The following is a 14,364-nucleotide window of genomic DNA, read 5'->3' on the forward strand; positions in this document are numbered from 1 at the left end:
ACGGGGAAAACGCTGGCTCTGGGATGGCGGCCAGTGGGGAAGGCAGAGGGCATGTCTGCAAGAGCCTGGCCGCCATGCAGGTTGGGAGCTGGGCATTTGTCCAGGCTAAGCTGCCTGGTAAGGGGTTTTTCTGGGGAAGGTCAGCACCCCATCCGAGGGAAGAACCTGACTGGAGGCTTTCAGGGAGGGGTGGTGGGAGGAGGGGGCGGGGAGAGGAGTTGAGGGTGGAGAGAGGCCCGTCATGGGGACAAGGGAAGGGGGGAAGGGTAAGGACTGAGGTTTGTGGAAGACAGAAGGGAGGGAGGTGGTGGTCTGAGGGGTAGAGCAAGGTCTGGAGGTCAAGATTTGGTTGTACACATTCCAGTAGCCACCACTAAAATGGACAGGCGTGGGAGTAGATGCCCCTCCAGACATGGAGTCAGGAGGGCCCCTACCAAGTCCCCAAAGGTGGGGCGGGAAAGAAGAAGGGAGGAAGGGACGAAGGGACACAGGTTAATCTGGTGAGCCGCTTAGAGTTTTTGCAAATGCAGGATTTGCAATTGCAGGGGCTTTGTTCTACGGACAGCCAGGAGCCATCAGAGGATTTTCAGTTGGAAGTGGCTAGACCAAAGCAAGGCTTTAGGAAGATGACCCTGGAGGTTGTTTGCAGTCTGGATTGTAGCCCAGGGCTTGGAATTGCAGATTTGGGAGATCAGCTTGGCCACTACTACAAGGAGAACAGGGACCTCCAGACGGGAAGGGATTTGCAGGTCGACAGGTTCAACAAGCGGCCGAGGTCCCAGTGCCCCCTACCAGGTGGTCATCACACTTGAGTTCACGGGAAGAAATCTGGGGCACCTGGGCACCGGATGGTTAAGCGTCTTCATTTCAGCTCAGGTCATGATCGCACGGTTCGTGAAATGGAGCCCTGTGTTGGGCTCTGCACAGCACAGAGCCTGCTTAGGATTCTCTCTCTCTCTCTCTCTCTCTCTCTCTCTCTCTCTCTCCTCCTCCTCCTCCTCCTCCGCAATTTGCTTGCATGCACTTTCTCTCTCTCAAAATAAATAAACAAAAACAAAAACAAAAAGAAACCTGGAGGGTTGAGTGTGAACCAAACTTCTGTTCTCCTCAAGGAACGTGTTCTAATTCTGAAACTCTTATGAGCAGGAGACCAGCACCCTTGCCTGGAACCCAGCTACTCCTTCACCTGTGCTACTCCCAACAATGGGGGCCCATGGGGCTTCCACAGACGATGCAGGGGAGCCTTTAGGTGAATGGAGCAAAGGCTCCGACCTAAGGATTCCAGAGTCCACACAGAATTTCAGTCTCATCCAACCCAAAGTGTGCAATGTGCATACTGGTTATGAGGTCAAGCAGACAAGAGCTAGAATCTCCGATCTGCCACTAACTTGCAGATGAATTATTTACTTAATGTCTCTGGTTCTCCATCTCTCTGCCAGTTAAACGGAGATTATAATGAGACCCCCTATGGGGTATCACGAGGAATGAATGAAGCAATTCATACGCCAAGAGCTTAGCACAGTGTCTCACACATAGTAGCTGGTAGATAGATATTAGCTTTTGTTATAATGCAGCAAATATTTAGTAGGTACTGCTGTGGACCAAATCGTTTCCCTTCTGAATTCACATGTTGAAGCCCTAACCCCTAGTGTGACTGTATTTGGAGATAGGGTTCTTAGGAGGTAAGTAAGGTTACATGAGTTCATCAAGATGGGGTCCAAATCCTAGAGGTTTGGTAGCCTTATAAGAAGAGGAAGAGTGGGGCACCTGGGTGGCTCAGTCGGTTAAGCCTCTGACTTGGGCTCAGGTCGTGATCTCACAGTTTGTGAGTTTGAGCCCCACATTGGGCTCTGTGCTGACAGCTCAGAGCCTGGAGCCTGCTTCAGATTCTGTGTCTCCCTCTCTCTCTGCCCCTCCCCTGCTCTTTCTCTCTCTCTCTCTCTTTCTCTCTCAAAAATAAACATTAAAAAATTAAAAAAAAAAAATGAGGAAGAGAGAGAAAGTCTCCCACCCTCCCTGTCTCGTACAGGCCACGTGAGGAGGAAGCGAGAAGGCAGCCATCTGCAAGCCAGGAAGAGGGTCCTCAGAGGGGCATTTCAGAGACGACGTTCACACAGCTTGGGGACCTCCTCGGGGAGCAGGGATGCGGTCAAGAAATCCCAGGGCTTCCCAGCCAGGGGCCTCCGTGTAGGAAGAAGTTCACAAGACAACAGCGGGCAGAAGATGCTGATGGGAATGAAGTTAGAACCAACAGCATGGTTTTGCTTTTGGTTTGGGCATTGGTGAAGAGCTCTGCTGGCTGTGGAGGCAAAGAGGAAGACCGACCGAACACGAAGCCGGGAAGGAGCTGACGTGTAGTCGCCACGGAAAGCTGATGGCTGTTGGCAGAAAATGCATTTGGGAAATGCAGCGACAGACCCAGGCAAGGGAGGATGGGGAAGCGCTCGGGGCTGGGACAGAGGCTGGAGGTGACATGGAGATGTCAAAATAGGTAAAAACGTGAAAAAAAAAAAAATAGAAGACAATATGGCATAATTAACCCCAAAGAAAAACGTACACTGCCTTTGGACCCTGTCGCCCTTCTGAGGATCTATATCCAGCAGACACACTGACTGGGATTTGTAATAACAAATATTGGAAACACTCTCAGCGGCCACCAGTAGGAGACTGGTACAATGCATGATGCTACGGCATATAATAGTATGCTAGCTTTTTTTTTTTTTTTTAAGTTTTTTAAAAAATTTATTTCTGGGAGAGCACAAGTGGGGGAGGGGCAGAGAGCGAGGGACAGAGGATCCGAAGCGGGCTCTTCGCTGACAGCAGCGAAGGGGCTTGAACTCACGAACCTCGAGATCCTGACCTGAGCCAAAGTCGGATGCTCAACCTATAGCCACCCCGGTGGCCTTAGTATGCTAGCTTTTCAAAGACTATGGTAGATACAAAAAAGCTCCATGAAATGTTCAGAAATATTGTGAAGTGAAAAAAGTAAGCTGTATGACAGGGTTAAAAGAAAAAAAAAAAAAAAAAGATGAGGCCTTGGTTCCTCTCTCTTCCTTATGATTCCAGAGGGACATGTACCTGGGATGCAACCAGCCCAAAACCAAGTTGTCCAGAAAGATTTCACGCAAAACTTCTGGAACCCTAGTTGTCTTTGTATTTATTTAATTTCTATTTACATAAAAGTCGCATGTGGTCCTAAAGGAAATCTGGGAAACTAGAAGGAGGGAAAAAAAAGCGCTCGTGGATATGGCACTTAACTCAGCACTCTTCAGATTCGGTGATTTCCCAGGATAAAGGTTTTTCCACAGCTGGATTCATGCTGTATCCTCAACTCGGTTTCCTGATTTTTTTTTTCTCTTTTTTTTTTTAACTTACCATTGTATTTTGAATATGTCCCCGTGTCCTTAACAATCTTGGCAAAAGACACAAGTTATTTTTGTGGATGTGATTTTTCTCTCTTACCCAATTCTTCCCCCAAATCGAGCCCTATTCTCCTGGTTGCAGTTCAGGCCTATTTCATCTTCTGGCAAGGGGAGAGCTGCTCGCTGCCAGGCCTTTGGTATTCCAGGGAAATCCTTGAGCACAATGATGAACTCCGCCCCTGGACCCCTTGGGAAATAGCCTCCATCCCTAGGGCGTCGTTACTATGGGAACGGCAGAGGCGGGACTCTTGGAAAGGAACAGCTCCCCCCACACAGGAACTCATGGATGGAGGCAAGAGTTGGAGGCTCCCCCTGGTGGTAGGGGGTCGCAAGGCTCAGAATCTGACCTATTTTCGGTTATTTTTAGTTGTAGGTAAAGAGCACTTTTATAGAATCCTCTCTTTCATACCAGGGTTGTTAAATCAGTGGCCAGCGTCAATGGCACTGGCTGCTGGCTGGGGCCCCCAAGACTCTGTCGCCCAGCCACCGGTCAGGAGGGCCCCCTATGGAGCCGTCTCATCGGAGAGCACCTGCCTCGCACCAGACCCTTTAGTGACTTCACAGACACTCTGTAGCGGAGGGATCTTGGGGCAGAGCTGGCGCTCAGACCCGACCTTGCTCCTGGGGGTGTGCCTCGGGGTCTGATTTCCAGCCCTGAAATAGAATTACTAGAGACTGGAGGGAAAATAGTGTGGGCGCGCCGTGAACGGAGACCCTGCCTTCCCACCCTTCGGGGTGCTCCGGCCTCCGGGAGAAGCCCCGCCCAGCACTCAGAGGACTGTTGAGTAGAATTAATGTCTGCAGGGGCCTGGGGGGAGGATCTGGAAAAGCCACCTGAAGATGCCATAGCGGACGCGGAGCCGGGAGTCTGTGAGAAGGCAGGCAGGTGGAGCCAGGCACCCTGATAGCGCTCGAGACCCACAGAGGCGAAGCTGGGAGAGAGAGGGCCCAAGAAGGAGGCACCCTTCCTTCTCTGCAGAGGGTGGGGGGATGATCCTTGCTATGTTTGGAGGTGTCTCAGCCCTCAGGAGATCTGTGCTGGGTCGTCGTCTTTCACTCTAGTGGAGAGTGAGCCCTTCCCCATCTCCATAATAAGTGTCCTTGACCTTTGATTTGGGAGGGGCCGATGGGGGCAGGGTATATTCTCAGGGCAGAAGAGGGTGTCACTCTTTCCTGATGGGGGCACTGACCCACTTGCCCTGGGTCCCCTGGCACTGGGAGCAATGTTGCTTGATCACAGGAGGCTCAGGCCTCCTGGTCCTATCCCGGTTTTCTGGGAATGGCCACCCCATCTCCTTCTTCAGCCCAAGAGGCCTTTTTCTCAGGTCTGGGGGTGGTGAGGGAAGTTCACTCCTGATGACACCAGCCCGCGGGCAGCTTTCAAACAGTTCCTTCTGTATTGGTCAGGGTTTTCCAGAGAAACACCACCAACAGGATGTGTGTGTGTATGTACATATATATGAGAGAGCTTTATTTTTAAGGAATTGTCTCATGTGATTACAGAAATTGACAAGTCCAGAATCTGCAGGGTGGGCTGGCAGGCTGGGGCGGGGCGGGGCGGGGGGGGGGGGACTACAGTTCAAGCTGAAGGCAATCTGCTGACAGAATTGCCTCTTCTTTTTTTTTTTTTTTTTTTTCAACGTTTATTTATTTTTGGGACAGAGAGAGACAGAGCATGAACGGGGGAGGGTCAGAGAGAGAGGGAGACACAGAATCGGAAACAGGCTCCAGGCTCTGAGCCATCAGCCCAGAGCCCGACGCGGGGCTCGAACCCACGGACCGCGAGATCGTGACCTGGCTGAAGTCGGACGCTTAACCGACTGCGCCACCCAGGCGCCCCGAGAATTGCCTCTTCTTATGGGAGCCTCGGTCTTTTTCTATAAAGGCCTTCAACTGATTGCATGAGGCCCACCCAACATATGGAGAGTAATCTGCTTTACTCAGAGTTTACGGATTTAAATACTAACCTTGGGGCGCCTGGCTGGCTCAGTTGGCAGAGCATGCAACTCTTGATCTTGGGGTTGTGGGTTTGAGCCCCACGTTAGGTGCAGAGGCTACTTAAAAAATAGAATCTAAAAAATTTTTAAATAAAATAAATACTAATCTCATCTAAAAGTATCTTCACAGAGACATCTAGAATAACGGCCCAGCCAAGTTGCAGAAAATTGACTATCACGGCTCCCTTTGTTTTTGGTGACTCAGTGAGTCAACACTTCCTTCACTCCTTCATTCCTTTGCCCTCCAGTAGGAATCAGTGGGTGACTGTCTGCCCAGGCTGGTGGGCCGTGGGGAGCCCTGAGGTACAGCAAAGGGCTTCCGTGAACCCAAGACACTAAAATACAGGGTCTGAACAGGAAGCAAGAGCCTGGACGTCACAAAAGACTCTTCAGTGCACTGACTGGACACTGAACACGTAGATAATTACCTCCTCTCTATCCATTATACTAAATCTTCAATGATAAGTCACTGTACCTCACGTGGGTGCATGAATTTTATAATACAAAGTTTTAGTACGTTGTTTATATAGACAGGGGCCCCGCAAAAAATATTCACCCAGGCCCCACCCACCCGCTGAGAGGGCAGCCCTGGTCTAAGTGTTGTGGTTTTCTGAACAGGGGGACCAGGAAGCTGACCATGTCAGATGGCTCAGGCAGCTGGGTTGGATGGAAGTAGAAATGGGATGGGCCTTAAAAATTAGGGAAATGCGTGTGTCATGTATGTGTCCTGTGTGTCCAAGGGAAATCACAGGGGTAAAGGGCAAAGGTGGTCCCACTGGCCCCCCGACTCCGCTGAAAGGCAGGACTCGGTAGGGACAGAGGCCTGAGAGAGGGAGTGTGGGAAGCTGGAGAAAGTGGCAGGAAGGCCGTGATTAAGTGCAAGAGTCTTGGACGTGGTGGAGGGTCTGGTCAAGGTACTAAGGGGTCAGGACTGCAGACGGATCCTTCTGATGGGCCCTAAAGAGACCAAGGGGCCTTGAGGCTGAGACCAAGGAGGAGGTTGTTGGAGGGTCAGCAGGGAGGCAAGAAGGGTGCTAAATGGTGGTGATGGGAGTGTAGAGCTGGCTTCCAGAAGGCTGGAGTGTGGAGGCCAGCTCTTGTCCCCACGCCTAGCTCAGGGCCTGTCCAGAGGACCCTTGCTTCCTATGTCCTGAGAGTTTGGGAGTTGAGTTGTTAGTCCAGTGGGAGGAGCCGGGCAGGGTCAGAGGTCAGGGGAGAGGAAGCTCAGAGTGGCTTAGGGAGGTGGGAGTGAGCACTGGGGAGTTCACTGAGCCGGAGTTTCCAGAAGGAACGTCACCTGGAGCCCAGAGGCCACACTCTGGCCTCAGAAACAGGACATACTTGTTCAGAATCACCTGCCGTGTGGAGGTCCATGCAGGTGGAGGTGCTAAGGGCTCCTCAGCACAGGCAAGCTCCGTTAGGGGTTATTTCCTCAAGATAGAAAAGAGGAAACCTCAGCTGAGAGAAAGACGTCTGATCAGCTCCTGAAGCTCCGATGTAGAGCTGGGGGCCTCAGACGGAGGCTCACTGAGCTCGGGCCTCTGGAGGGGGTCTCTTGTCATGTCTTGGGGGGTGGGGCGAGGCCTGGGTGTGGGATGGGGGGGCACCACCGCCTTGTGCGATGGGTCAGCAGCACCCCTTGACCCTGCTGGGCCTGACCCAAGAACGGAGTGCACCCCACGAGTGGACGTCTGCTTTGGAGCCCTCAGAATCTGCTGGTCCGGGATGGTGGCCCCATGGGGGCAGCTCTCCTTTGAGCCACCGGCAAGTGCAACCATGGCAGCCTGGAGGCGCTCCACTGGCCACCCCGACTCTCCTGGGATAAAGGGCACCGGAAGCCATGTTCTTCATCCTTGGCCAGGTGGTCAGCCTGTGGGGAAGTGTCATTTCCGAGCATCCTGGAAAGACCCAGAGGGGAAAACCCAGCCCGCATTCTCTCTGTGCAGGGTCAACGTCCCCAAGCCCTCCACCCGCTTCATGTGTGGCTAAGCTGGACCGCCATGGAGAACAGGGTTCCTTCACACCCACCGGCGCTTGGGGACGAGTGCAAACGTGTCACAGAGCTGTCACCTGGGCCCTTGGAGCCCTAGGGTGGTGTCCCTCAAGGTCCTTCCAGCACCCAAGGCTGTGTGGTGGTTTCCTGAGTCTCTCACATTGGGAGGGGACTCCACTGCTCCCCTCTCCCTCAATCTCGCCTGGCCCTGGGGGGCAGGCGGTGGTCCCAGCTGAGTAGCCCCTGGAGTAGGGTAAAGCCCAAGGCGAGGGATCCGGCCAGGGCGTGGCCATCCCACGTGAGCATCCAGACAGGCCTCCAGTGGCCACTGTCCTGCCCGTCCACCTGCCAGGCCGCGCTTCTCCGGAAGCCGGCCGTGAGCCTCCTGACCCCGACGACGACCCAGCTGCCGCCCCGGGGAGGCCTTGGGGGGGCAGCGGGAGGGGCGGCCGGCGGGTGGGCGGGGTGGGAAGGTGGAGCGCGGCCTCCCCCGGCCGGTCTCCGCAATGAGGAAGTTCTCTGCCGCTGCTGGCTTCCTTTCCCTCGCTGAGCTCCTGAAACAGGAAGTCGGGCAGGGAGCTGGTGGCAGCAGCGGGGCAACCGAGAGGGGACCGACGGCGGCTCGCGGTGCGGGGGCCTCAGCTCCCCTCGGTGGCGTGTGGGTCCTGGGGTGGCCGCCCGCCCGGCCCGGGGAGGCCCGTGGCCGCCATGGTCCCCTGCTGGAACCATGGCAACATCACCCGCTCCAAGGCCGAGGAGCTGCTGTCCAGGACGGGCAAGGACGGGAGCTTCCTCGTGCGTGCCAGCGAGTCCATCTCCAAGGCCTACGCGCTCTGCGTGCTGTAAGTGCGCCGGGCCCACGGGAGGAGGCGCGGCCCGCGGGGGGACAGGGTGGCTTCAGGTCACGCGATGCGTGGGCCCCACTTGTGTGCTGCCCGGATTTGTTGGTGGGTCCTGCTGAGGCCCCCTGTGGGCCTGCATGGCCTTGGAGCTCAGGTTTTTCAGCGCCGGACCCCCCCAGAGCCACTCTGGGCCTGGTCACACACGAGCGGCGGGGGCAGGGGCCGGGTCGAGGGTCTCCAGGCTCTGGGAGGCAGGCGGGAGCTCGGGGCTCCAAGGTGGTGCCCGTGTTAGACAGCGGCTGGCTCAGCTCAGGTGTGGGTCACAGATGCCCAGCCCGGAGACCCTGGTGCAGACCTCTGGGGAGCAGGCGTGGCGAGCGGGGACCCTTCTGGCGCCCAGGCTTTGGGTCCCCGGAGGACGCCGTTGTTCGGGAGCCAGAATGTGGGGTGGGTTCGCGCAAGAAGGACCTTTCAGTTCACCTAGAAGTTGCATTCGGGGCCCTGAGAGCAGAGGAAGTCACCATCACTGACGGGGAGAGCCTCTTCCCTCCTCACCCCGGCACCGGGCTGTGTCCCCCACCCATTTCGGCCACCCTCATCTACCCACTTCACCTCACTCCCGGCTCCGGGAGATCGCCCAATGCTCTGGTTCTCTTAACAATGGAGGAACCAGCCACTTGCTGGAGGTTCCTTTTTAAAACACCCTTCTTGACCCATGTCTGAAGAAGGCCCTCAGCCCTGCAGCCCTGGCATCTAAGCATCCCTGCACGGCCTAGGGCAGTACCAGGGTACAGCAGGGGACGGGCTGTCCCCCTGCACCTCTCAGGTAGCATCCCCGGGCTTGCAGGAAGTTCCCTGTGACCAGGCAGCAGGGAGGCAGGTCACTGAACACAGACCCGTTTTGAGCATTAAGCGTATGTACTTGTCGGGGCGTTATCTCATTTCGTCCCCACGGCAACCTGAACCGCAGGTGCTGGTGTCACCCCCCTCCTTTGCAGTTGAGGAAACTGAGGCTCGGATGGGTTAAGCGACGGACGACAGTCGAAGCCAGGGCCATCTGACCCCAGAGGCTGCACCCAGGCCACCCCCCTCCTCACCCTGTCAAGCTGTGAGCCTAGGTTCCGGGTGATACGGCAGGAGAAGCCAAGGTGTCTACGAGGACCAGCTGGGAGTATTAGAAAATGCTCCTAAACAGGCCTGAGTGTTGATGGCACCAGAGGCCCACCTCCCAAGGCCAGCTTCCCATGCCCCCCAGTCTCACACTCAGGGGAGGGGACCCAGGACCTCCCCACAGGCAGTGCCCCCGTGGGGACCCACCAACAGGGCCTGGGAAATAGTGGGGAGACTCCAAATTGACTCCGCTGGGCCCGCATGGACCGGTCTCCTGCCCCAGTGGGCGGCCGATTCTGTTGGGTGTTCGCTGTGTGCTGAGCCCCCGCTGAGACCTTCCAGGGCTAACTGGTGCAGCAGCCCTCTGGTCAAGGGGCTCTGATTGTGCCCCGGCTACAATGCAATCTCTGACTCCAAACGGGCAGCATGATGGAGGCCAGAGCCGGGGCTGAGTGGAGGCCTTGGGAACCTCTCATCCGATGACCCCTGAGTTTGCAAGTGAGCGGAAGGAGCTTCGAGAGGGTGAGGCCTATGTCTCCACTGCCCTTACTAGCTGGCGGCAGGCTGGGATCCAGGCCTGGTTTCCCGTAGTCCTTCCTCCGCTCCTCCTCCCCCACCCCCGGCCCCTCTTCTGCATGGAGTGACTCTCAGAGCTGTAGAGAGTTCGGGGTCTGCATCTTAGGGAGGGCGCCCGTGGTGCCCAGCTGTCTACTGTCCTCTTCACCGAGGCCTGGACTTGTCATCAAGTTCCTGTCCTCGGAACCCTTTCAGGTCTAGACCCCAGGGCTTGGATTCTTCCCTGGGAACCCTGCCCTTCGGCCAGGCCCGGGGCTCCCCGAGCCCCTCTGCTTTTCAAGGGAAGCCATCCTTCCCTCAGGCTCAGGAGCCACTCCAGGCTGTGGGATGCCAGGGACCACCAAACTGTCCCCAAACCTGTGAGACACAATCCTGCTGCCACCTTTCATTTTGCCAATGGAGGAGATTTAAAAATGAAAAACTGACTAAATGGGTGACAACTAACTGGACCTTCCAAAGGCTCATTTCATGGAAGAAAGCATCGTTTAACACCGAAAAGCAGGAAGAGTGTACTCTTAAAAACAAAACAAAACAGGGGTGCCTGGGTGGCTCAGTTGGTTAAGCTTAGTTTGACTCTTGATTTCGGCTCAGGTCGCGATCTCATGGTTCGTGGGTTTGAGCCCTGCATCGGGCTCTCTGTGCTGGTAGCACAAAGCCTGCTTGGGATTCTCTGTCTCCCCTCTGTCTGCCTCTCCCCTGCTCATGTTCTCTCTCTCTCTCTCTCTCTCAAAAATAAATAAACGTTAAAAACGAAACAAAAAACCAAACAAACAAACAAACAAAAAAACAAAGCAAACACCAGTCCTTTAAATCGAATAGATTTAACCTCTTGGGAAGCAAAGCCCACCATCCTTAGTTTTCTCTGTTCCCCGTGGCCCGGTGCAAACCTTGCCCCACGCCGTCCTGTCCACGGCCTGCGGGGTGAAAAGCAACCGGGCGAAACGTCCTCGGTTTCACAAGCGACAGGCTTCGCCCCTCTGCTGTCTCTCTGGAAGTCAGCTGGGAGTACGGGGACCCAGCTGGTGCAGGTGTGGGGTCAGGGCTCTCAAAGTGAGCCAGGACTGCAGGAGGAGACCACCAAGACTCCCCTCCTGCTCTAGAAATATCCACAGAAAGAGACCTCGTGGCCCTGCGTGCGCAGGCCTCATTCTGCCTGTGCCCACTGCCTGGAGCCTGTCCCCAGTCCCCTCTGCTGAGTGAGGGGACAGCAGGGGGCCTCCAGCGGCTGGTTTAGGCAGCTGTGTTCGGAGCACCAGGAACTGAGTACAACCTCCCCAGTGGCCTTGGTGCTCAGGAAAGAGAACAGGATTTGACTATTTAAATGAAACGAAGAGGGGGGTGAGGAAGGCACCCAAAGACAAGGCTGCAATTCAGTGCCACCCACGTGATGAGAGCACACGTTCACCCCAGGCCTCGCAAACCCGCATTTCCTCCAGAGAGGTCAGCCCTACCGCCCACCTGCCACCGGGCAGGAAAGCTCAGGCCTCTCCTCAGCAGCTCAGAGAACCCCGCTTTAGGGAGGCCTGGAGGCCCATCTTGGGCCCTGAGAGCCGGAGGGGGAAGGCCCCAGGCAGCTCTGCCGTCTTGGGGCAAGGGGGCTTGGAAACACAAGCGACAGCGTGCTCTTCTAGATGGGGCCTCCGTCGTGCTCACCTGACCACACTCAGTCCCACCGCAGGGGAGGCTGGAGGGGGCATCCGGCCCAGCTGGGATGGGCATACTAAGAGGCCATCTAGCTTGCGCCCTCCTCTCCGGCCAGGACAGCACCCCCACGTGGCACCAGTGCACCTGTTAGGCGCTTTATGCTACAGAAAAGAGATACTTACCTTTGGGGATGGGGGTCCCCCCGATGTAAGAGCCAGGAGTCAGCAGGGCCAGCCTCCCCTGGCTCAGGCCACACAGGCAGAACCAGAACAATGGCCCAGCGTGGTTGGGAACACAGTCTGCCCAGTGGGGTGGCGTTCCCACTGTAGCACACTAGAGTTGGCTTCCCTCCTGGAGGAGGGGCAGACATGTGCTGCCTCGTCCAGCCAGCTGGGGGGGGCGGGGGGGGGGTGGGGAAGTAATCTCGGTTTCCTCAACACACAGCCTTCCCCGAGACGCCCAGGTCCACCCACGGCCTCCTTCCCGGGGACGGCGGCCAGGCAGCCTGGATTGTGGCCTCGTCAGCACGGCCCCAAAGATGAAGAAGCACAGGAACGACATTCAGTCACCAAAAGCTCCCTCAGAGAAGGCCGCCTTCTCGTTAGGAAGTGTGACAGGCCAGTTGGGGTAGAGCAGGCCCTAAGCCTTGCTCCCCTCACAGAAGGTGGTTGCTAACCTGTTCTGCCTAAAAATAACCGCAAGAGATTCACGAAGGCTAACTGTGTGCCAGGCTTTGTTCCAGGCTCTTTACATGTATTAACTCACCGTCGCCAGCGACCTTCGGAGGAAGTCCTGTTATTATCCCCACTTTAAGGACGAGGAAACTGAGGCCCAGAGAGGTTAGGTAGCATGCCACGTTTACAGACCGATAAATGGCAGGGTCAGGACTTGAACTCAGGCCGTTCTCAGGAAGGAGAAACAGAGGGGAGCCAGCAAGCCTGGGGCTGTGTGGGATCGGGTAGGCCCGGAAAGGGGGGACACAGAGAAGGGACTGGGGGGGGGGGCAGAAATGTCCAGGAGAGGCATAAAGCCATTTCCTGTGGCTTTCCTCCAATTTGCTTCCAAAGTTTCAGTCAGGTTTGCACTGCTCACTGATTATTTTTGTGCAATGCAAAGAAATACACTGGTTTTCGTAGCTGGTGTTGACAGAAAGTGGGGCCCAATACTGGTCCAGACGGTAGCCTCTAGCCAGGCCGGAGGACCACGGGCTCTTGAAACCCAGTTTACGTCAGAGTTGGTCCAAGTGTTCTTTTCTTCTGAGTTTTCTTTCTGTGCGCAAGACGGGAGAGAGTGGAGCGCCCGTGAAGGCCTGTGCGTTCAATGGCTCACTGGCGTCTTCTGTGCACGGTGAGGGACTCAGAACAACCTGGTGAAGCTGACGGTCTCCAGGCTTTCTGCGCCCGTGCCCAGCACACCAGGGCAGCTCTTCCAGAACCAGCGTAGGCTCTGGCTTCGGTGTGTTTTGCAAGCTGGCCTGCTTGGCGGGTTAACTTCACCTGGGCACAGACACTGGTGCCTCCCCGTCGAAGGGTCCACTCTCCTGGAGTGTGAACCCAAACGTGGTGGTGAAATGGCTGTGGTGCTCCTGGCCAGGCGTTCCTCGTTGCCCCGGAGATGGGGTGACAGGCGGTCTGCCCTTCCCGCCTCAATCCATGCCGTGCGACACAGTGCTTAGCGGACAGCCCTCCGTGACTGGCTGCGTTCGATGTGAGTTCTGGTGTTTGCGAGATGCTAACCTGCCTGCGCCCACCCAGCATCCTGGCTGGTGAGGTGCCCACTCCTGGGGTTAATTTGTTTTTATTGAGGTATAATTCACATCCCATAAAATCACCCTTTGCACAGTGTACAATTCAGTGGTGTTTAGGACATCCTTAGCGTTGTGCAACTATCACCACTGTCTAACTCCATCATCCCAAAAAGAAACCCTGTACCCACGGGCACTCACTCGGGATTTCCGCACCCTCCAACCCTTGGCAACCACTAATAGACTTGCTGACACTTGCCTGGTCTGGATATTTTATGTGAATGGAATCATACAATATGCGGCCTTTGTGTCTGGCTTTTTCCACCCAGCATAATGCTTTTGGAGTTCAGCCATGTTGTAGCATGATTACAGTTAAATAATAGTCCGTTGTGTGGCTAGGCCACATTTTAATCATCCATTTATCAGTTGGTGGACGTTGGGGTCGTTTCCACTTTTTGGCTATTATGAGAAATGCTGCTGTGAGCATTCATGTACAAGGTTTTTGTGGTTTGGTTTTGTTTTTAAAGTTTATTTATTGGGGCGCCTGGGCGGCTCGGTCGATTAAGCGTCTGACTTTGGCTCAGGTCATGGTCCCACGGTTGGTGGGTTCGAGCCCCGCGTCGGGCTCTGTGCTGACAGCTCGGAGCCTGGAGCCTGCTTCTGATTCTGTGCATCCCTCACTCTCTGCCCCTCCGCTTCTCGTGCTCATAAATAAATAAACATTTTTAAAAATTTTTAAGTTTATTTATTTTGAGAGAGACAGAGACAGCACAAGTGAGGGAGGGGCAGAAGGGGGGTGAGAGAGAATCACAAGCAGGCTCCACAATGTCAGCGCAGAGCCTGACGTGGGGTTCGAATGCACAAACCACGCCCATGATCGTGACCTGAGCTGAAACCAAGAGTCAGGCACTTACCTGGGTGAGCCACCCAGGTGCCCCCATGTGCAAGGTTTTGTGTGAACACGTGTTTTCAATGGTCTTGGGTGGGATTGCTGGGTCAAATAGTAATGGTAGCTTTCTGTGGAACGGTCACACTG

The 14,364-nt window shown here is 55.5% G+C and overlaps 1 protein-coding gene across 1 annotated transcript in view; it reads left to right on the forward strand.

Annotated features, from left to right (window-relative positions):
• The first annotated feature begins 7,894 nt into the window (after positions 1-7,894).
• INPP5D (inositol polyphosphate-5-phosphatase D) overlaps positions 7,895-14,364 on the forward strand; it is a 125,489-nt gene continuing 119,019 nt past the window's right edge. Inside the window, exon 1 of the mRNA XM_086719963.1 lies at positions 7,895-8,254. Coding sequence (XP_086576089.1) covers positions 8,121-8,254 — 134 coding nt within the window. The 5' untranslated portion in view covers positions 7,895-8,120. The remainder of the gene's footprint in view (positions 8,255-14,364) is intronic.

This window comes from Puma concolor, chromosome C1, assembly GCF_028749965.1.
Source record: "Puma concolor isolate L17-30 chromosome C1, mPumCon1.1.hap2, whole genome shotgun sequence".
Lineage (NCBI taxonomy): Eukaryota > Metazoa > Chordata > Mammalia > Carnivora > Felidae > Puma > Puma concolor.